The sequence below is a fragment of the Coptis chinensis genome, chromosome 4 (assembly GCF_015680905.1).
Source record: "Coptis chinensis isolate HL-2020 chromosome 4, ASM1568090v1, whole genome shotgun sequence".
Lineage (NCBI taxonomy): Eukaryota > Viridiplantae > Streptophyta > Magnoliopsida > Ranunculales > Ranunculaceae > Coptis > Coptis chinensis.
Genome location: NC_141459.1, coordinates 25,136,935 through 25,159,337, shown reverse-complemented (window position 1 = coordinate 25,159,337; position 22,403 = coordinate 25,136,935). Strand labels below are relative to the sequence as shown.

Here is a 22,403-nt window from a genome sequence, read left to right as displayed (position 1 = left end):
ACAACTGCAAAAATCAGTGATATTTCGATGATATTTGGCGATATTATAACAATTTTATTTAATATCTACAATTATATTTCAAATGAATATAAATAATCTATCATGATAGATAAAAAAAAATCTACAATATTCATAATATTTGTTGATATTTTGGATATATCTACGATATTTGCTTGTAAAACAATATCAAATATTCCCAAAAAAAAATAATATATCTACAATATATATCAAGAAATTAAATATCGATAAATACCTATATATTAATATTTTGTACTATGCATATTAGTACCCGAAACAGAAAAAAAAACACGTGACCGTCGTAGTCCCATATTAGTAATAGTACCGTACCAGAAACAAAACATGTGGCAACTAGTGCTACTTATCAATCACGTATTTTACTATTAATAACATCATCATTTCCCTATCTGAAAACACTACTTCTTTCTCTCATAACAACGACCTTTTTATTCTTTCCCACTCCTCTCTCTTTTTCTCCAACTTCAACCCACACACCTTCGTAGAACAAAACTCAGATCCATTATCTAGTACACTTGTTCTTACTCTACTAATGTTTCTCAGGTATTAATCTCAGATCTTTGCTTTAACTTTTCTTCATGCACTTTCGAGCTACTTCATTTACTTGACTAATAAATATATTATATCATGATGTAAACTTGATCTTTAGCTTCATTTTATAATTAGTATATACCGCAATGCCGTTTTGACGGAGAATGGAGGAAGATAATGAAGTAAGCATGCTGGCCCTATAATATGTCAACGCCTCACTAAAATTATTCAAAACAAGGACAGGAATTCAAGTACAAATGAAATTTGCACGAAATGTGAAATATCGACGTAAATAAATATCGACTGAGTTGAGCATAATGCATTAGCAATTTCCACTTGCTCAGCATATTGTATAGCGTGCTTTATCAATATGAATCTTGCTGGAATTCAGTATATTTGTTTTACTCGACTAATTTTAACTTATACCAGAATTTTATATCACTGTTCCATTTATGTCCAAGGATCAGATAATCAAGTTTGTGATTATTTGATTTTTAGCCTGCCCTACAGGTGACAGGTGTACACTTTTGAGGAGAATTTTACTGGGAAACGGAATGGCTTTAGGGAGAAATTTGAAAATGGAAGGTAGGAGGTCACTCACCTCTTACTACACAGCCCCTGTAGTAGCTATTTTTGTTGCTCTTGGCATAGTTGGTGTTTGGATGATGACGTCTTCATCCACAGTTTCTATGCAAGAGTTTTCACCTGAAGGAAAATTGACGGAGAAACAAGCTATATCTGGGGGTAAAAATCAACCAGTCAAAACTAATACTCGTGATTTACCTGAAGAAACAGTGGAAGGAGACACCAACACGAGCACTAATCTAGATGGAAGCGACACTGAAGACAAGCAAAGTGAAAATTTATCGGACAAACCGACTCAAAATAAAAATAGTGATAATGGAAACCCTGAGGAAATATTTGAGGCTGAAGATAAAGCGGGTGGGAAGGGCAAGGGAGAGGATTCAAAGACGGGAGATGGCCCAGATGAGGAGTCAAGTTCATATTCTGGAGAAATAAAAAAGCAAGGTGCTCCTAGTGTTAGTGGAAAGATAGAACCAGATGATGATTCTAAAACACACAAGTCTGATACAGTGGAGGGCCAGGTAGGAGCAAATGACCAGACAAAAGATCAGCTTTCAAATGAGGCTTTTCCTGACGGTGCCCAGTCGGAAATTTTGAATGAAGCTAGCCCTCAAAATGGGGCATGGTTGACACAAGCTATAAAGTCAAATAATGAAAATGAAGAGCGACAGTCGTCTGTGATAAATACCAGCGGCGCTCATGGGTACAATTGGAAAGTTTGTAATGTCACTGCTGGTCCAGATTACATCCCCTGCCTTGACAATTTGGAAGCTATACGGAAGCTTCGCACTACTAAGCACTATGAACATCGAGAGAGGCACTGCCCTGAAGATGGACCGACCTGCCTTGTTCCTCTCCCTAAAGGATATAAACAGCCAATTGAATGGCCACAAAGCAGAGAACAGGTACAATTCATTTCTGCATTCACATACAAATTAGAATTATTTCAGTATTTTAGTTAATAATTCTAGTTGTGCGTGTCAAATGAAAAAGGAAATTCCAAGTATTGCTGGGAGAAAAAAGAAAAGAAAAAAGAGCTTTGATTGGTGTGTTGGTTGCAGATATGGTACTACAATGTTCCCCATACCAAGCTTGTGGAGGTAAAGGGTCATCAAAATTGGGTAAAAGTTTCTGGCGAGTATCTTACTTTTCCTGGTGGTGGAACTCAGTTTAAACGTGGCGCCCTGCATTATATCGACTTCATCGAAGAGGTGAGTACTCAACATTTTCCATAACCTTGGTCTATTGTTGTCGTGCAATAACAATTTCCTTATAACATCAACAGGCATACTTGATCAGTTTTGCGCAGAATGTTTGTTTCCTAACTTTCCTTTTGTCTTATTCCCCTTGTAATAGTAGTATTCTATGACCCTTTGTTAATTTTCTCCTTGCTTTTTATTCCCATGATATATTCTTAGCTGTGTTTATACTTCAACTTATTTAAAACATTCATCTTCGTGTAGATTGCACCTGATATAGCATGGGGAAAACATACTCGAGTTGTATTGGATGTTGGATGTGGAGTGGCGAGCTTTGGAGGATTTCTCTTTGAAAAAGACGTGCTTACTATGTCACTTGCGCCAAAGGATGAACATGAAGCCCAAATACAATTTGCACTTGAAAGGGGAATTCCAGCTATATCGGCTGTTATGGGCACTAAGAGATTACCCTTCCCTGCCAGGGTATTTGATGCTGTTCATTGTGCGCGCTGTAGGGTCCCCTGGCACATTGAAGGTATTGCAAGCTGACAATCTCTTTTTTATGCCGTTTGAATATAATAAATATATGATGAAAGCTTTTTCCTTCTAACAACTTATTGGGAAATTACAATCTGCAGGTGGTAAGCTTCTTTTAGAACTAAATCGTTTGTTGCGACCTGGTGGTTACTTTGTATGGTCTGCTACTCCAATTTACCAAAAACAACAAGAAGATATTGAAATCTGGAGAGGTAGATATCTTCGTTACCTTTTTACTTGAGTGAGAAAAGGTAAGCCAATTTTAACTGATCCAGTTTCTGTCAAAATTGACTCCAGAAATGTCTAGACTCACAAAGAGCATGTGCTGGGAAGTAGTGGTGATTAAGAAGGATAAAGTGAATCGTGTAGGAGTAGCAATATACAGGAAGACGTCTTCCAATGAGTGCTATGAGAAGAGAAAAGAAAATGAACCTCCTCTCTGCCAAAACTCTGATGATCCTAACGCAGCCTGGTATGTATTAGTGGATTTTTTGTTTATATTTTTGGATTAGTAATTGATCATTTTCGAGAATTTTTATGCATGTTTTCGCCAGTGCAGGAATTTGCTGTTGCAGGCATGTATTCACAAGGTGCCTAAGCGTGGGTCCCACTGGCCAGAACAATGGCCAGAAAGGATGAAAATACCACCATACTGGTTGAAGAGTACTCAGCTCGGCGTCTATGGCAAAGCTGCACCAGAAGACTTCTCAGCAGATTATGAGCACTGGAAGCATGTGATTTCAAAGTCATATATGAATGGCATGGGAATTAGTTGGTCTTCTGTGAGGAATGTCATGGATATGAGATCTGTCTATGGAGGGTAAGAAAAATGAGTTAGCTGTTATCTGTCTCCTCAGTATTCACGGTGTCAGTGATCTATGTACGATGAATGGAAGAAATTGCCCTTAAAGTCAAGCCCTCGCCTGCATGTGCGATTAGGTCTTGTCTGCAAACTACGTTTGACTGGTTAACAGGCATCAGTGTAGTGGTACAATAGTGGTATTCTGCCAAGTAGGACCCCTGTTTTCGATGGATTCTCATGCTAGATAATTGGGCTCAAGCATAGGGATGTAAAAAATACCCATGGGGACGGGGATCCATGGAGACCCGACCCTAATGGGGAGGGTATGGAGAAGTGCTAAATGGGGATGGGGGCGGGTATGGGGAATCCCCGACTCCTTGCAAGCGGGGATGGGGCGGGTACGGAGAATGGGGTCCCCTACCCAACCCCGCCCCAATTAAGTATATAGTGTGTAATTTCTATATATTATGCATATTTGTAAAACTATTGCAATAGTAAAAATCAAACTTGATACCTCATTCTTGAAACTATAATCATCTTTCCATTAGGCTAATGCCAAATTTATAAAGTGTATATAATTATAGGCGAAAAATAGTTTATTTAGGTGAGTATAAATAAGGAGAATTTTTTTGTTAAGTTGGTTAACGGGGAGTGGGGCGGGTATGGGGAATCCGGTACCTAGGTGGGGCTGGTATAGGGAATCCCCGACTGCTTCTAAAGTGGGGATGGGGCGGGTATGGGGAACGAAAATAAAATCGGGGATGGGGATGGGGATGGGGAAGGCAAACCCGCCCCCGACCTGCCCCATTTACCTCCCTACTCAAGCATGTATCTGACATGTTGAAACTTGACAGAAGAAGAAATTGCTATTGTTTCTTTCTGCTCCACTTTTTGTTATATTACCGAAATGATTGATTTTAAGTTCTCCATCTATCATGACCTCTTATTCTGATAGTGCGTTTCCATTTCTATATTTGAAGCTTTGCTGCTGCTTTGAAAGACTTAAAAGTGTGGGTCATGAATGTTGTTCCTGTCGATTCACCGGACACACTTCCCATTATTTATGAAAGGGGTTTATTTGGAATCTATCACGATTGGTGTGAATCGTTTAGTACCTACCCTAGATCCTATGACCTTCTTCATGCGGACCATCTCTTCTCCAAGCTCAAACAGAGGTTTGCTGTCCTTTCAGGCTTTTACAATATCAAGCCTCCATATGAGGATCACCCATACTAACTGATGATTATTCTATAGCTGTTCTTATTCATGTTTTTTTTTTTCTTTCTGGCTTTAGGTGTAACCTAATATCCGTGATTGCCGAAGTCGACAGGATATTAAGGCCAGGGGGGAAATTAATTGTACGGGACAACTTTGAAACCATCAGTGAGGTGGAGAACATATTCAAATCAATGCACTGGGAGATCCGTTTGACTTATTCAAAGGAAAAAGAAGGATTGCTTTGTGGTGTGAAGACTATGTGGCAGCCTAAAGAGGTAGAAACAATTACATATGCCATTCAGTAGTCTGTTGTGTTTCTACCATTCTTTCTTCTTTTCCAATTTCAGTTTTGATAGCTCTAATTTTGTACTTTGATCAATCATTCCCCATCATCCGAAAAAGAAAGAAGAAAGTAGACAATTCTTAACTTTAAAAGGGGAAACTATATATTTACATTACTAAATACGATAACAAATTGCTACATGTGTGAAGTTGTACCATTCTTTCAAATGTAAAACTAGTTCTAACTGAAATCACTGAAAATCTAGCAATGTGATATCTACAAATCACAGCTCTTGAACCCTTTATTTGTTTATATGTGTCATTTTGTGTTTGAGATAATTTCATTGAGAAGGCAGTAGACACCCGAACCAGTGTTTTGATCGCAAAATCAAAAAGACCACCGCCAGAATCTCAAGCTACCAGATTATGTGCCCCAGGATCAAGGAGCATGACTAAAGCCTGGGTATCAGTCGATAGTTCTTGTCTGTTTAGTAAGATACCCAGAACAAAACCAGCTTAATATATCTATTGGGGGGCATGGCTAAAGCCCAGGTATCAGTGGACAGTTGTTACCAGACCACCTTAATGGCTTAATCCTTCATGTCGGGTTACAGTTTTTATATCAGATCTACATTTTGGAGAATTGGAATCACACTGGCTAGAATCTGCAGAGTGTCCAATGGTTTCAAATTTTCATTGTATAAAAATAGTCAATTGCCGGGGGGGGTTGGTTTGTCATCCCTAACTAACCCTATTTTTTATCTGCCTAGATGTTTCCGTACTTGGTTAGATTTACTGAAGATCATGTGTCTATTTCTATCCAGGTTGGTAATTAATAAAAAAAAAAATCCCCCCATACATTCCAAAGCTTAATCAGTTGGGTATGAGCATCTTAGGGTTTGAAAGGTTGCATTCAGGAGTTGTATTAAGAAAGACATGAGTGGGAAGTGATACCTATATTTGTGACTTAATAGAATTGAACTTCTTTTCCTCTACAGCCATCTCCCCCCCTCTGTAACTGAAAGGCGTTTCTACGAAAACTTTTGGAGATTGTGTGTTTATGCTAAGTCCAATGGTGCAATGGTGTGGCAAAACACCAAATATGACGGGAATTGTGATATAATGGTGTGTCAAAACGCTAACCTGCCAACGCTATTGGTATAACTTTACCTATATATACCGCCCGTTTTAACGATATAGCGTATGGTCTACACGCCAATACGAGTGGCAGCCAGAAGAAATCGAATCTACACGCCATACTATGTGGCGGCTGGAATTTTGGTTCCGTAGCAAAAGAGGGAGATAGAGTTGAGAGAAAGGGTAAAATGGGGAGGGGGTTTGAAACAGAAAAATCTACACGCCATTACCAATTGGGGATACAAAGCAAAAATTTTTTTTCCACCCGCCACTACACCCCTATGCCACTGGCAGGTAAAAAAAACAAACCATTGGATTCGCTTATCCCGCTAACCCTATCCACTGTTGTATTGTGGCTTGGTGTTTTAGCGCTCCAAACCATTGGACTAGGCCTCAGAAAACCAAGCAGACTTACACAGGATAGTCCGTGCTCGGATCGTCCAATGTTATGCACACAGGTCAATATTGATCATTTTTCAGTATAAACACAGAGTTAGAATAATTTCTATGTGAAATTAATGCTTAAATTTTATTTATTAATGGTCCCAGTCACTTAGAGCTTAGGGGTGCAAATGTGCAATGTATACTTAGTTACTTACCAACTCATTAGCCAGACACCCCTATAAAGATAACATATCTTTTATCCGACAAGACTACAACTTCAACAATAATGGAGAATATCTCACTTCACCTGACACAACTGATGAACACAATCTTATTTCTTTAAGAGTTGGCCGTGTTCTTTGTTGGGTTAAATGTATACAAAGTGCAGAGGTTCTTCTTACTTTTTCTTGACTTCACTTTGAATGCTCGCCTGGCTTGTTTCACATTTTAAAACAATCACCAATACCTTTCCTCTGGTTTGAATGATTGGATATTCTAAAGTGATGTTTTAGTTAATATCTTTTTAAGTGCCTGCGAGAATTTAGTTAAACTGTGCCCTCTGCCCATGCATGTTGACATGTTGTTATCCATGTATCAAAGAGATTAGAGATTGTCTACCCACAAACACAAAATAAAAGTACATAATTAGTTAAAAAAATTAAGGAGACACGATTAGTAAGAATTTTATGATCATTCTAGCTAGTGCAAGATCATATATTAAGGTTTTCAAGTTGCACTAAGACCAAAACTCGTAGTAAATAAACCAATTATGGTGGTTAATAGATTAAGCAAAGTCCCTGAAATTCATACACTTTAGACTCCCATCCCTAGTAGGTAATAAGAGCAACAGCATGTGTTGCTAATACTTTCCACTTTTTAATTATCCTCTTGTCTGCCACTGTTACATCTTTACTTGAGGGAACTGGTTGGCAACCATTCATAGATTAATCAAACTGTCTACTTCTGCACGAACTCAAGGAGCTATCTAAAGCTACCTTTAAATGCTTGAGGAGTCTTCTGACAGTCTGAGTGCAGAAAATGTTTTGTTCATGGTGGTACAAGGGCTTGGTGTTGAGTCTCCTTGCTTTCATAGTTCTTTCAGAGTCATCCAGATTGCCCAAGGCAGTCTGGGAACAAATGTTGCCCAAATATATTCCTTCACCCCCGTCAGCACCTTCAAGAGGCTCCAATTCTGTATCAGCATCACATTCTACAACTTTGAAAGTGGATCGACACCTCCCTTCAAAGAAAGTAAAGGTTTGATAACATCTTCATTAGGGACTTCTACTGTTCTAGGTTCATGCTCCTACATGACTGCAACACTTTAGAGTCGAGATATTTGACACGATATTTCCTGAAGTCGCCCCTATTTTTGACGCATCACTGTCCAAGTGTTGTTCGTAAATTGGATTCACTCCTTGGGTTGTCAGATAGCAAAGGGGCGCCAGAAAATCATCTTTTCATGGTCCCTGAAGGCGCCTCTTGTAACATAATTGGGTAGTGCTGCACTATGTAATACTCACCATTTTTATTAACACATCACTGAAGAAAAACCATCCTTGTAGTCTTGCATCTATATCTTTATACTGACTCTCCTATGTGATTCATAGAAATATAAAGAAAACTCATCAGATTACGGTGAATAATGATAATGTTGGGTGTTTACACTCCTATTGTATGTCATCTTCCCTCATATATCTCTTATTTTTCGTTTATTTCCTGAAGTAGAAATGAGTTTGTACACGTACACCAATCAATACTTGCAGCTCACATTCAAGTAAGTAACTACGCAGACAGTGTTTTTTTTTTGTGATAATAAGACAATCTTGTAAGAGGTTAGAGTAATACCATAAATAAGTTTTAAGAGCATTGCCCGTCCTGGGCATGTTTTAGGAACCAAAACCTGATAAGATGCCGTACAACAGTGTGAGCTCTACACTAAGAACTTGTCCGAGTATGGCTTTGAATTTCGGCGTAGTATTTCCATATGGGCTCCACTATGGTGAGTCCTTATTTTGGGCTTTCGTGTTCTCATGGTTGGGCTTAGACTGCTTATGCGGGGTTTTCTTTTTGGGCATGTTTGGCAGTACGAATGGGCCAACGTCTAGATGGGTTAGGGTGCGGTCCTGATTTTTTTGTTTGGTTCTTTTTTATTAGATCTTATACTGTGGACCTTACGTTACTAATTGGCTGGCCTAACCCCAAAAATGTGTATATTGGTATCAGACTGATTGGCTACGATTCACTAACGTGTATAGTGGGAAGGAGGAGAGAGAAAAACAAAACCATAAATTGTTTGTCTTCTTCTCTCGTTTTTGGTCTCTCCTTCTTCACTCGGCCCATATAGTCGATCTCCACTTCCAACTCCCAGATAATCTTCCATTTTCCTCTCGCTCTCTCTTCCCTTCTCTCCCTCCTAAGCAAACATCCCCTCCCTTATGAAGTTCTTATGTTCCTCCCTTTGATATGGTTTCCATCATCAGCTCTATAATACCAAGAGACCTTTCAAACATTGTCCTCTATTAATGGCTAAAACCATTTTTGTTTAAGAACCTTTAGAAATCCCATGATTTAGATAATCAAAGAAAGGATGATATATGTCAATAATTTCGGAAAAAAAATAGTTTTTTTTTTAGAATTCAATTTGAATTGACAATTTCCTACGAAGTTATAGTTAATTATAATATGTAATCAAGAACTTCCCCTCGATTTGTTTAGGCTATGGATGTTGTTTGCGGATTTTGAATTTTTTTTTATGTCAGTTTCTTTCATTAGCAGTAAATGTTATAAGCTCCAACCAAACATTCATACAAGCTATTTGTATGACAGTACAATTGTGCAAATGACAACCAAACACTTGTTGGACTAATTGTTCTAGAGTGCATTTCAATAGACTTTGGTGACGTTGAACTACTACCAAACGTTTTGGTGCAAAACAGAGCCTTTAGCACTTCCCAATTCCCATTTTAGTTTTGCACTTTTGCTAGAATCACACACACAGTAAACTGTAAACCTGTTTGGCAGCAATCGCAGCATGAACAAAGAGTCACTATCCATGAATAGGTGATGTGGTGGACGTGTTTAAGTTGTTTAAGTGTTTGGTTGGCCAAAAACGTGAACACCTTATATAACCCGCAGAATTGCGGGATCACAAAAACGGGAATAGACAAATGCCCACAAGGAAGATACGGTAAAACACATTTTTGGGAACAAGTAATTAGGAGAGAGAAAGAGATAATAAAAAAAGAAATACAAATTAATTTGCTCGGAAAACACTTCGTCCTCACCCTCTAATCTATCTTTCTCCAGATCTTATCAGTGTAGCACGCAGAAGGGATGCTAGGCATGCTTGTCATCTCCATTTCTACAATTGAATTGTATTGTATTAAAACAGATGTCATTAGAAAATTAAAAGGAGCGGAAGACTGTTGGTCAGACACTCACACTATACCATTGTAGTTGAATGTATATGAGAAAATAATAGTAAAACAAAATCTACATTTTTAGAAACTTACAGCACTATGGCTTTATCTCAATTTTAAAAACCATGAGACTTAACAAAGCTCTATGACACATGAGTTGATGGATCTGATTGTTCAAAATGTTCCAACAGAAGCAGCCCCACAATGGTGCCATTGCTGCCACTTTGGTTATCTTTTTCGGTATAGTGACAAAGATGTTGATTGGACGATTACAAAACACTGTAACTCTAGCAATGGTGTTGTATTTTGTTCTTGTGATCTTTTTTTTTTGGTAAAGATAGAGATATATATTTCTTGTGATCTTTTATTTAACTATTTTTTCAACAAGAGACAAATTTATGTTGGAACTCGAAATTAGATTTTAGCTGGTTATGGTGACTTTGCCACCTTTGAGGAAAGTTGAAAGAGTACTCAAGTTGAAATCTTTTAAAGGGCAGAGGAATCTGCCTTGGTTTGGTTACATATTCGCAAGGCGATAGACGTTAAATAAGTCCAAACGAATTTATATAAGTAACTATAAAAGGATGACAGAAAAAATCTGCCTAGATCGAAGACTAAAAACACACAGCAAAGTTTTAGTAGTTTTTTTGTAATTATCTTGGAACAAATATTGCCCTCCAGCTAGTACATGAGGATGCATATCAACTGGTTCATTCATTAGGTTTGAGGTGTTGTGCGTCGTAGGATCCACACATACCAAATATCTGATATTTTCGCTGATTTTCAATCTACTGTATTTTCACGCAAAATGTCCTTGAATCCATATGCTTGAAGGGTGTAAATTATTAATACGAACATCTTCAATTTCCCTTGTCAGAAAACTAAGAATGTAACTATCTTCTATGTAATAAAAAGGGTCGGGCAGCGTCTCATTTGGCGGCTAACATTGTATTTCATAATTTATGACAAGATATTTTAAGTGAGCTTAAATAGTGTGATGGTTAGCTAAAAGTTGTTGGATGACAATGGATCAGACTTATAAGTCAACAAATATTTGTTGGGCCTATGGGAAAAAGGCTTAAAGGGTATGGGCTTCTATTTGTTCATCGCCGGGCCGTAAACTATGAATGATCGATTCAATTGTTGTTTGAAGTGCTCAGTTTCGTTTCTAACTTGTAACAATGCTTAGGCTTAAGCCTTGTGCCATGTGCATATTGTCGCTTTGGTTCGCGCCTGTGCCCATAGAACAAAATATCATGATATGGATGTTTATCGATATGCAATTTCTTGATATGTGTCGTGGATATATCTCTCTCTTTGGAGATATTTTACATTGTTTGATATGCAAATATCAACAAATATCGTGGATATTGTGGATATTTTTTAATATATCATGATATATAATTTATATTTATTTGAAATATGATAGTAAATATTAAATAAAATTGTTATCTAAACAAAATATCCCAATATATTTTAAAATATCAAAAATATCATCAAAATATCATCGATATTTACAATTGTATATATCTCTAAACTTATTACCATATTTATGTATTTTTTATTAAAATTTTAATATTTATCACGATATATCATGATATTTTGTACTGCCTGCTCCTATAACTGCATATTGTTTATGATTTTGGAGTCTGTAGCCATTCAATTGTGGTACCAGTATAGAGTCTCGGTGCTTATAGATGTATTTTCGTATGTCATTAAGGTATAGAACCCAATGGATTATTGTTTGTTACTTTTTTAGAAGGTTATTATAATTTATGGCAGCTCAAGAGTTGGATCTTCTGGACTTAACATGCATCACCAACCAAATAAACTTTAGATGATCTTTAATTAGATAGATTTTTTCGATCGAGAGCAAATATATTATTGTACGTCATCTAGTTTTTTTCATTTTGGTAAATTTTTGTCAGCTAGTTATGTAAATGAAAATGATCCCAAAACAAAAGTAATGAAAAAGAAATCAAAGTTCACTTCAATCCAAATGAAAACTAATATAATATGGTAGAACTTATATACAATTCAATATAAATGTAAGTTCATCAGATATGGTACAATATAAAGAGATGGGGGTCCTTGGAAACAAGCAAAAATTTCACTATAGTGGACAAAAATTGGAAGAGAAAGGAGATAAGAGGCTGGTATAATTGTTTTCAGGAAAATGATAAATGTTTAAAGGGCGTCACTCGTCTCAGTTGTTGGCTGCTTAACAAGATTCCAACCTCCTCTTCGACCTCTCCAATGGGCGGTCTTGGCCTTTTTCCCCTCCCATTTCCCCATACTTTATTTACTCTCTCTTCTATTCAAAGCTCATTTGTTTATTTATATGTTGTTTTCTCTGTTTTTACTTATAGTCCCTTTCATTGTTTTTCAAAATTTTGAATTTCCAAGATTTATTTATATGTGGAGTCAGGGGTCAACTCTACTTAGTCCTAAATCAAAGTTAAGTTTATATAAGTTTTTTTTTTGGTAAAGGAAAGTTAAGTTTATATACCTGATTTTAACTACTATAAGCATATAACAAAATATCGTTTGAGATCAAAATATCATAATGATGTAGAGACTATTTTTGTTTTTGTTAGATTAGGAAAGTGTTTCTTAGTGTTTTAGAAGGACTCTAAAATGATTTGATGAAATTCTCTATATAAAGAGTTTTATGGACGAAAATTGTAATAAATTATTCAATATTCTCAATAAACTAATATTTCAATTAATTTTTTTTTATGTTCTAATAAACTTTTAATATCACTTCCGCTATCCCAGAAATTTGGTATTTTAAAAACATTAACAACAAATTGAAGACCCTCAATTTCATATTTATGGTGAATCTTACAAAATTCCATGTTATGTACAATGAAAAACTGGCAGGTTACATTTTGTTTTATAATCTATATAAGAAATTGAAAATAAGCTAAAAAATATGAAAGAGAAGTATTGTACTATATATATATATATATATATATATATATATATATATATATATATATTTTTTTTTTTTTTTTTTCCCCTGTTTTACTGGACAAAATGCTGAATATAAAATGGTCTAAGTGAAATATTTGACTCGCTTGACTTCCTGAAAATTCAAGTTGATCCACACATTTGGCTTGTTTAATAATTTGATGACTCACAATTTTTATATCATTGTGAATGAAATCACTTGAAAAGAATTTCAACTTTCAACTATCGAGTATCGAGTATGACAGACAAGTTTAAGAACCATGGTCCCTTTAGTTTGAGTTCTATAAATACCATACACTTTTCTGCTCAACACTCTTCATATGTGTCTCTTCTTATGGACACAAGTGCTCCTACCCTCTTGTGCCTTCCAATGGAGCTCAAGAATCAGAGAGACAACAGAGTTATGGTGTTTGACTCATCTTTGTTGCAAAAACTGAACAGAATACCAAGAGAGTTCCATTGGCCACCTCGAGACTTAGTTAATCCAGTTCAAGAATTGAGTGAGCCCCTAGTGGACCTTCAAGGTGTCTTCAAAGGTGACCAACTAGCCACCTCTCACGCGGCTGAGCTCATAAGGGAAGCTTGCTTAAAGCATGGATTCTTCCAAGTGATCAACCATGGAGTCGATGCTGAACTCATTACTGCGGCGCATGATCATTTGGACGCGTTTTTCAAGCTTCCCACCTGTCAAAAGCTTAGGGTCGTTAAGAAGCCTGGCAGCACATGGGGCTACTCCGGTGCCCATGCAAACCGATTCTCGTCTAAACTTCCATGGAAGGAGACACTCTCTTTTGGATATCATGAAAATGAATCCAACCCAATTGTAGTGGACTACTTCACATCTGCACTAGGAGTGGAATTTGAACAGACAGGGTGAGACAAATACTAAAGTTCTTAAATAGTCACATTTTGACTTTTAATGATAAACTCTATAGATTACTTAGTGGTTTGTCATGGAAGCTAGGCATTTTTTTTTCCAGTGGACATACAGTTTTCTTAGAAGTGCACTACACATAAAATGAAAATAATAATGGCGACTAACTTGCTTTTTGTAGGTTGGTTTATCAAAAATATTGCGAAACAATGAAGGGGTTATCTCTAGTGATTATGGAACTCTTGGCTCTAAGTCTGGGAATTGATCGATTGCATTTCCGTAAATTTTTTGAAGATAGTAATTCTATAATGAGATGCAACTACTATCCACCTTGCCAGGAGCCCAGTCTGACCCTTGGAACTGGCCCTCATTGTGATCCAACTTCTCTAACCATACTTCATCAAGATCAAGTTGGAGGCCTTGAAGTATTTACTCAAAATAGATGGCAAGCCGTCCGACCACGACGTGATGCCCTAGTCATCAACATTGGTGACACCTTCATGGTAGGTAGTTTTTATCATGCATCTACAATGTCAAGAATATTACTTTTAGTTTTTGATGATTTATTCGATTATCTTTATTTTGCTATTTCACTATTTATTGATATCTAACAGCAACACCTATTGCTAAAATTATCAATGTACCTAAAATATTAGGACATTGACAGAATGTGAATGTCCTCTAATAGTTTTGGGTTCTAATATCGTCAAACCATTAATCAAGATGGACGCTTGAAACCACATAAAAAAAAAATTAAAGGTATGATGGTCTCTGATCAAAACTGTGCTTTAAACACGCTTAATAGTTGTTCATTCGACGACATTGAGGAGCCCATTAGGCAGTGGGTAATTTAATTAATTATGCAAGAGACAACATTTTTTTTTTATCACTGTGGGGGTTCAAAATCTCGAATAGGCCAAGGGCTCGTGTAAAGCCCGTATGATATATGATGGCATGTATACAGATATGTACGTTTGAATATTCATACGAGTCAGGAATCGTTTACTTAGTTAGCAGTGTGATTTTGTTTGTTTGATATGTAGGCATTATCCAATGGGAGATACAAAAGTTGCTTGCATAGAGCAGTAGTGAACAGAAGCAAAGAGAGGAGATCACTGGCCTTCTTTGTTTGCCCCAAAGAAGACAAGGTGGTAAGACCACCACAGGATCTTGTGGGTAGAGAAGGGACAAGGATGTACCCAGACTTCACATGGTCAGATTTGCTAGAGTTCACACAAAAGCATTATAGAGCAGATGTTGCAACACTCCAAAGCTTCACTCACTGGCTTCTATCTTCCCGACCTACCTAACTACTTACTTGGTCCTTTAGTACTTTGGATACTTCTGATCATTGACTCTCTCTAATCTCTCTCTCTCGATTTCCTTTTCTAATATTATATGTATCTTTGTGACTATATGTATGTATATCTATCCCACTAGAGAGTTGTTGGTATGATAAAAAGATGAATAATATGTATATGTTTCTACTCATATTGTGAATATATATATATATATATATATATATATATATATATATATATATATATATATATATATATATATATATATATATATATATATATATAAAAAAAGGTTTGGTGTGGGGCCTGTAGGGTCCTATCCGGCGGCTACTATTGTATTTCACAAGTTGTGACATGACATATTCAAAGTCTTATGGGGGATATGTCCAGTTTACAATGTTAATTTGAAATAGTACTGAGTCATTGTTGACATGTTTACAATGTTAATTTGAAATAGTATTGAGTTCATTGTGACTATATTCAAAGTCTTATAGGATATGTGACATGACATATTCAAAGTCTTATAGTCTTATAGGATATGTGCAGTTTACAATGTTAATTTGGTCAACAATGGCTACTTTGTGGGCTGGGCTTTTATCATTTTGTTGGTTGGGGTTCTTTTGGGCCTAATTTGAAACAGTGCCATGAGCACGGGCTATATACTAGTACCTAATAAAACATAGGACATGCCCATAGGACAAAATTGGGGATTAGTTTAGCTTCTAGTTTGGGTCGGCAAATAATTATGGCTTCAAGGACAAACTGGATTGACCACTACTGAAAAACAATATTACCCTCATTTAAGTTTTTATCAGTTAAATCAAAATCAAAATCAAAATGTTGTGGCCAATGGGGAAAACTCTCACGTGACTTTTCAATTTTGTTTTGACCACCTCAGCACACTTACACTTTATGTTAGGACTAACATGAGAAATTTAATTTATTTCATGTTGTACACATGCATAGTGGTGTTTGCATGTTTGTTGGACACATACATGCTGATGTATGCATGTATGATAGTAGTGTTTGCATGTGTGTTATGCACATGTATACACATGCATAGTTGTGTTTGTATGTGTGTTATACACATGCATAATGGTGTGTGCATGTTGGTATACACATGCAGTGCATATCATATATGCATAGTGGTGTTTGCATGTATATCAGAGAAGGTCATAATTGGTATTAACAAAAAAAAAAAAAAAAAAAAAAAATTGACGTCAGCCCGAAAATGTCCTTATAGCAAAATTATTAATGATAGATGCTGATTTCATCCCGTTTTTGTCCTAAAACTGTAATTATTGGTCAACCAGGCCTAAAACCGAAATTATTAGTCAATTTATGTGTTTTGGGCCTAAATTTATGCTAATAAAATTACAAGTTTTGTATTGCATTTGTACCCATAGTTCAAGATTTCAGAATCTTCGGAATTCCAAAAAATCCAAAAACCTGAATTCCGACTCTTATTTCATTATATTTCGAGTACATTTCGAAATTCATGTTTTTTTTACTATTGATTTGGAATTTCAAATTTCTCAAAAATTGAAATATTGGGCGAATTCCATCGGAATCACGAACTATATATGTATGTATCATCCACAAACCTTTTTTATGAATAGTTCATTTGTACAATTAACATGGGAATAGTGCATTTTTTGGTGGAGAAATACCGCTATCTCATGGCAGACATATACTGGTCCACATTTAGAGCTGGAAATGGAGTGGGTTTGGTCGAATTCTCACTCAAAACTCTTTACCATATTATGATCCATACAGATTCGGATATCCATACCCATTAAAAAACACCAAAAAGTACACTATTTTAATAATTTTCATATATAAATGTAAAATATAAATTAATTTTTAGGCATCAAAATATAAATCTTGTTAGAATGATTCGGATATTCGGGTCAGATTCTAGTTACAAACATAGAAACCATATCCATTAAAATGGTTCGGATATGGTCGGATTCGGGTTGAATCCCATACCATTTCCAGCCCTATCCACATTAAGGGTGATAAAAGGGTCGGGTCGGGCTAGCCCGCCCCTCAAACCATAAAAGTCCTCATGATTGAGGGTCGGGTCAGCCTGCCCCTATTTTGTTTTGAGGGTCGGGTCGAGTAGGGTCGGTCAAGCATGAAAACTCAAGCCCTTAATCCGCCCCTTGACCCTCATTTTTTAGGGCCAAATGAGGGTCGGGTTGAGCCCGGTCTAATTATACTTGACTAGTTTACTTTTTTTTTTTTTTTTTTAATCATACTTTAATTATGTATATCAATTTTAATTAAGTATACAAAACTAATTCTTATGCCTTTAGAAAAAATAAAATAGAGATGGTGGAAGAGACGATATTCTTAAAACATCTATATTTTTCATATTTAACTATGTTGTTAGGTTGGATTTGCTTTTATGTATAACTTATATACCTGTCATTAAATCAATTACAAAAAACGCATATGTTATATATGTAATGTTCTAATCTATCCCCTATTGGCCGAGAAGGAGAGGGAAGAGTTTCGGATCGATTATTTGGAGTCTATTACCATATGTTGTACGTTATTTGGGTAATATGGAAGAACATAAATTATCATATTTTCAGGAATAAAGAATGCTCGGTCTCACAAACGGTTGGGGAGATCAAAGGGGTGTTGTGGTATTGGATGTCTAATTATGAGGAAAGGCGACAATACCAATTCAGGAACTTGATACTAGATTGGCCTCATGTGATAATGGTCGACTCTGGGGATGTACTATTCTAGGGATGTTATTTTCTTTTAGTTCCCTGTATGTTTTTCTTTCAGTTGCAGAACTTGTGATGTTCTCAATCACCAACTGTAACAGTGTTTTGCACGTCCTGTCTAATAAATTCTACTTATCAAAAAAAAAAAAAAAAAAAAAAATCTATCCCCTATTGAAAACAAATTTAGTGATTTTTTTTTTATACAATTTAGATAATTAGAGTATAATACATAAATATAATGTAAAATAACAAGAAAACCGTATGAGGGCTATGTGATGGCTGGTGAGGGCTTAATGAGGGTTGGGCTCATGCTTCAGAACCTAGGCCCTAGCCCGCCCTTCAAATCTGTGAGGGCCAACTTTTAAGGGTTTGAACATGCAATTTTGAGAGCCGAGTTGAAGCGGGTTGAGGGCCAAATTATCACTCCTATTCCACATTCATGAAAAACTCTACTATTTTAGCTGTTTACTTTTTATTAAAATCCAAATGTAGATGGTAGCTCAATATCGATCAATTCTATAAATCCATCTGAGAAGGAGCTAAAGTTAAGGGAAAATGAGGTGATGTTTGCAGTGTACTGTGGTTGAAGTCATGTACCTAATTAAGCACTTCAGTAAGAGTTTTAAGGCTTGAGCAATATGTACACATTATACAATATTTAAAATTGGTTTTGAACGCGTTTAATCATAGTACGATGAAAGTTGTAAGCTGTATTAGAAAATTTATATTGACAAGAAATATAATATATTACTCAGCAGAAGTATCTAAAGTTGGCTTTTTAATAATGGCTAATTTTTTTTTTTATGAAAGTAAAAATATTTCATTAATATCCGCTCAAAATTGTACATATACATAGTATATTAAAGATTGGCAACACACGTATAGACCACCCCCTTCCCTCGGTCATGCACTCACCATCATCCCATTATCAGTTGGGGCATGCATTGCATGGGCAGACTCGGGTTATCATATGGGTCAGCACAACTTTCTATGGTTTGGGTGGAAGTCCATGTTGGGGACAATGATACCAATCGATCCCCACTACTAAGATAATTTGCATTTGGACCAATTACAATCTCCAAACAAAAATCTAAACTTTCACTACAACCAACCTAGCATGCCTAACTCTCTAAACAACTATCACAAATAAATAATAATGCAAAAAAAGTAAAACATACCACAACATAAAAATGTAACGTGGTTCGGCCAATGATGCATATTTCCACAAGAGTTAATCATTTTATAAGTGTGGGAATGAAGATTACAATCACTCCTCTCTCCTTACAAGTTTTTATGGATACAAGAGTTCTCTCTCAATTTTGATCTCTCTCAAAATTGGGTTTTTGTTTCGTGACTTAGGTTTTTCAAAACCTTACTTCTGGTTTTTATAGTAACCCACAATTTCGTGGTTACTGTAGAAATAGAAGTCTGCAAATATAGACATGAGCGCGGGTGTGCTCTCGGCAAGCCAAAATTGAGCGCGCGTGCGCCCTCTGATTTTTCCTCAAACCAAAAGTCCAGTAACTTTGTTTCGCGAGAGGCTAAAAAAAACTATTTTCTTTTTCATGACAAGAGCGGGTGTGCTCTCGGCAAGGCCAATCCAAGCGCGCGCGCTCAGACCTCTTCACACGAACAATTGTTTTCTCTCCTTTTTCTCATTCTAATGTGGGGATAACTCCAACAGTCTATGTATGAGAGAGATCCTCAATTAGTACCGACTATAATGATATAAAGAGTGAAACAAATACAACAATCCAAGTAAAATCCATCTAATCGACTATTATACTAATTCCATTTTATCACTAGTAACCGCATTCGTAGAGACACCACCCAAACCTTATCAATGATCCATCAAGTCCGTATTCAACCCCCATGGCATCATTACATCATGATTCATTGAGTTTTAAGCAATTCATCCCACCTGCAAATGAGATCTTTGAAGTTGTGTTCTTTTCTAGATTCGATCATAGTTTGTCGTTTTCAAACATAACCAACCCCAAATTGTTCCTTTCATTCGAGCGACCACTTGACTGACCATCAGTTTCTTATCCTCAAAGATGATTTCATTTCTTGTATTCCAAAGTGTCCAACAAACCGCGTAGGAAAGGATCTGCCATATGCATACTCCTAAACCACTCACATTTATATTCGGCCAATTCATGATTATCGGGGATATATATATATATATATATCATCAACAATCCTTTAGCACTAGGGAATGTAATAAACCAAGTTTACGGTTTCCACATAATCTTCCAAAAGAGACTTCCAAATCATGATAGAGATTGGACAAGAGAAGAAAAGGTGGGGAGAGATTCATCTATAGGCATTACATAAAACACACAAACTATTGGGAGGATCCGTACCTTGGATTTTGAGTGTCACATCTCTTTCAATGGCTAATTAATTATTATGTCTGCACTTCATAAATTAAGATGGAAACTGTGCATACTGTCCAAATTAAAAAGAAGGGTACCCTAAACAGAATAAGCGGTTTTAAACTTGAGCAAAAGTAATTGATCCTGATGACCAGGAAATTACATATACCAATTCATGGCATTCTTTTTGTCCAAAAGTAATGTACAGCAGAAAAAACCAAGTCACGAATACAAGGTTTTGAGCATTCTGATTATTCCATCCCTCGCCGTATGGTGAGATAATTCTCATTCTCCAAAAGCTGGGTAATTTCATTCAAGTTCTTGTTGTCGACAGAAATATCAATATTCTTTTCCATATCATTTCAATCATATCAGCCCAGATATTTTTGATGTTCAGTTCTAATGTCAAAACTATACATATATACTCGAGTACAAAACTGCAATTTGGTTCAGGCGTCAATAAATTAGATATCATTTGATGTTCACATTTTGTATCTGACTCTCAGAGTACATCCAACAGCTTGAATTTGTTGAAAATTAATCTATTCTTATACTTGGACGAATATGATTTTGGGTGATTTTATGTTATCAAAATAAATTTTAGTACTGCATATAGAAAACAACCAAACTGTCGATCTGAGATTTGTCTTAATAGCAAAAGTATTTTGAAAAAACAAATGTGCTGCTTTCAGCACGGAACATAACACGAAAAAAACATTATATATATAGTGAGAATGCCAACCATGGTTTAACAAAAAAAAAAGAATGCCAACCATGGATGCTCACCAATTTACAAGATGTCAGCTCTTTTGGCTCTTGCCATTTCATATCTTTTCTAAGCGTATGCGTATTACCAAATAAATATCAATTGCGCGCGACCTTTTCATCCGTAAAACTGTAAGAGTCCTCTTATAACTTTGAATTTCAACCCTGTTAGCGCCTTCTAGTACGTGTGTGGGAATATCTACGTACAGAACGTGGGTAGCCAGAAATTTTGGAAGGGAAGTGAAAGCAAGTACGAAAACTTGAAGGGGAACGTGACCTGAAATATTCACTGCATTTTTTTTTCTCACTCCCTATCTCAATAATTCTACACTGACACGGAATTTGACACAGTTGACCGACACAGTGACGCGACAATGCAACATCAATATTGCAATATAAAAAATCATCACTGCAACTGTTACACTATGAAAACCACTGCAACATCAATATTGCAATATAAAAAACCATCACTGCAATTGTTACACTATGAAAACCACTGGAACGTCAATGTTGTACAGAGAAATATCACTGCAACATCAATATTGCACTATGAAAATCACTGCAACGTCAATATTGCACCGAGAAATATCACTTCAACATTAATGTTATACCATGAAAACCACTGCAACATCAATGTTGCACTATGAAAAATCAATGAAATGGATGATTTGATGTGAAGAAAAAATAATAATGGAAAGAGAATAAGTGTTTTGAGTGAAAGAAAATAGATTTTTGACTCTTATTTTCACCACTGCAACATTGATGTTGCAACATGCCACGTCACTGTGTCATTTTTCCTGTGTTAGTGCAGTATTACTCCTTCTTTTCTAGGACAGGATTATGTCTCCTAGGACAGTATATATGAATTTACTGTTGTTTTTCTGTGTCCACATAAAAAGAGTTGTTAGGCCAAAAGGTCTTTTGTATGTTTGCAAATTGCAATCTCCCAAGGCATAGAGTGAGAGTCACTACTCCACTTTCCAACTTCAATGGACATATAGAGAAGACAATTTTGTGGCTGACGCTTTTGCAAAGATGGCTTGACTAGGTTGCTAATCTAGAATGGTGGCTTCATCCAACAATTCATCAACTAAATCTTCTTGATAATCGTTTTAGCATATCTTTAGATGTTAGGTCTATATAGTTTCAACCATAGTACAAAATATCTCGATATATCGTGATATTTGGGGATATCTAATCAGATTTTAGAAAAAGATATATAAATATCACGATATGTT

At 36.1% G+C, this 22,403-nt stretch overlaps 2 protein-coding genes across 3 annotated transcripts; both read left to right on the top strand.

The window, feature by feature from the left end:
• The first annotated feature begins 436 nt into the window (after positions 1-436).
• LOC147502880 (putative methyltransferase PMT26) lies at positions 437-5,391 on the top strand. 2 transcript variants are annotated; one of them, XM_086607712.1, is made up of 9 exons: positions 437-579; positions 1,078-2,057; positions 2,214-2,363; positions 2,616-2,886; positions 2,990-3,100; positions 3,186-3,360; positions 3,448-3,708; positions 4,671-4,865; positions 4,985-5,391. In XM_086607712.1, the coding sequence occupies exons 2-9, from the start codon at positions 1,122-1,124 to the stop codon at positions 5,211-5,213; spliced, it is 2,328 nt and encodes a 775-aa protein (XP_086463838.1). In that variant the 5' UTR covers positions 437-579; positions 1,078-1,121; the 3' UTR covers positions 5,214-5,391. The 2 variants fall into 2 exon arrangements, with proteins under 2 accessions (XP_086463838.1, XP_086463837.1); XM_086607711.1 differs by having other exon boundaries at positions 438-579; positions 1,066-2,057.
• Positions 5,392-13,418: 8,027 nt separating this feature from the next.
• On the top strand, positions 13,419-15,469 carry LOC147502879 (gibberellin 20 oxidase 1-B-like). The gene is made up of 3 exons (XM_086607710.1): positions 13,419-13,979; positions 14,162-14,483; positions 15,024-15,469. The coding sequence occupies exons 1-3, from the start codon at positions 13,441-13,443 to the stop codon at positions 15,288-15,290; spliced, it is 1,128 nt and encodes a 375-aa protein (XP_086463836.1). The 5' UTR covers positions 13,419-13,440; the 3' UTR covers positions 15,291-15,469.
• The last annotated feature ends 6,934 nt before the right edge of the window (positions 15,470-22,403 follow it).

What these genes read in the sequence shown, in the direction of transcription:
- LOC147502880 (XM_086607712.1), top strand. Translation starts at nt 1,122, where the DNA reads ATGGCTTTAGGGAGAAATTTGAAAATGGAAGGTAGGAGGTCACTCACC. An exon ending in GGCCACAAAGCAGAGAACAG is followed by an intron (nt 2,058 to 2,213) that starts GTACAATTCATT and finishes TGTTGGTTGCAG; the next exon opens with ATATGGTACTACAATGTTCC. An exon ending in ATGAGATCTGTCTATGGAGG is followed by an intron (nt 3,709 to 4,670) that starts GTAAGAAAAATG and finishes CTATATTTGAAG; the next exon opens with CTTTGCTGCTGCTTTGAAAG.
- LOC147502879 (XM_086607710.1), top strand. Translation starts at nt 13,441, where the DNA reads ATGGACACAAGTGCTCCTACCCTCTTGTGCCTTCCAATGGAGCTCAAG. An exon ending in GTGGAATTTGAACAGACAGG is followed by an intron (nt 13,980 to 14,161) that starts GTGAGACAAATA and finishes TGCTTTTTGTAG; the next exon opens with GTTGGTTTATCAAAAATATT. An exon ending in ACATTGGTGACACCTTCATG is followed by an intron (nt 14,484 to 15,023) that starts GTAGGTAGTTTT and finishes TTTGATATGTAG; the next exon opens with GCATTATCCAATGGGAGATA.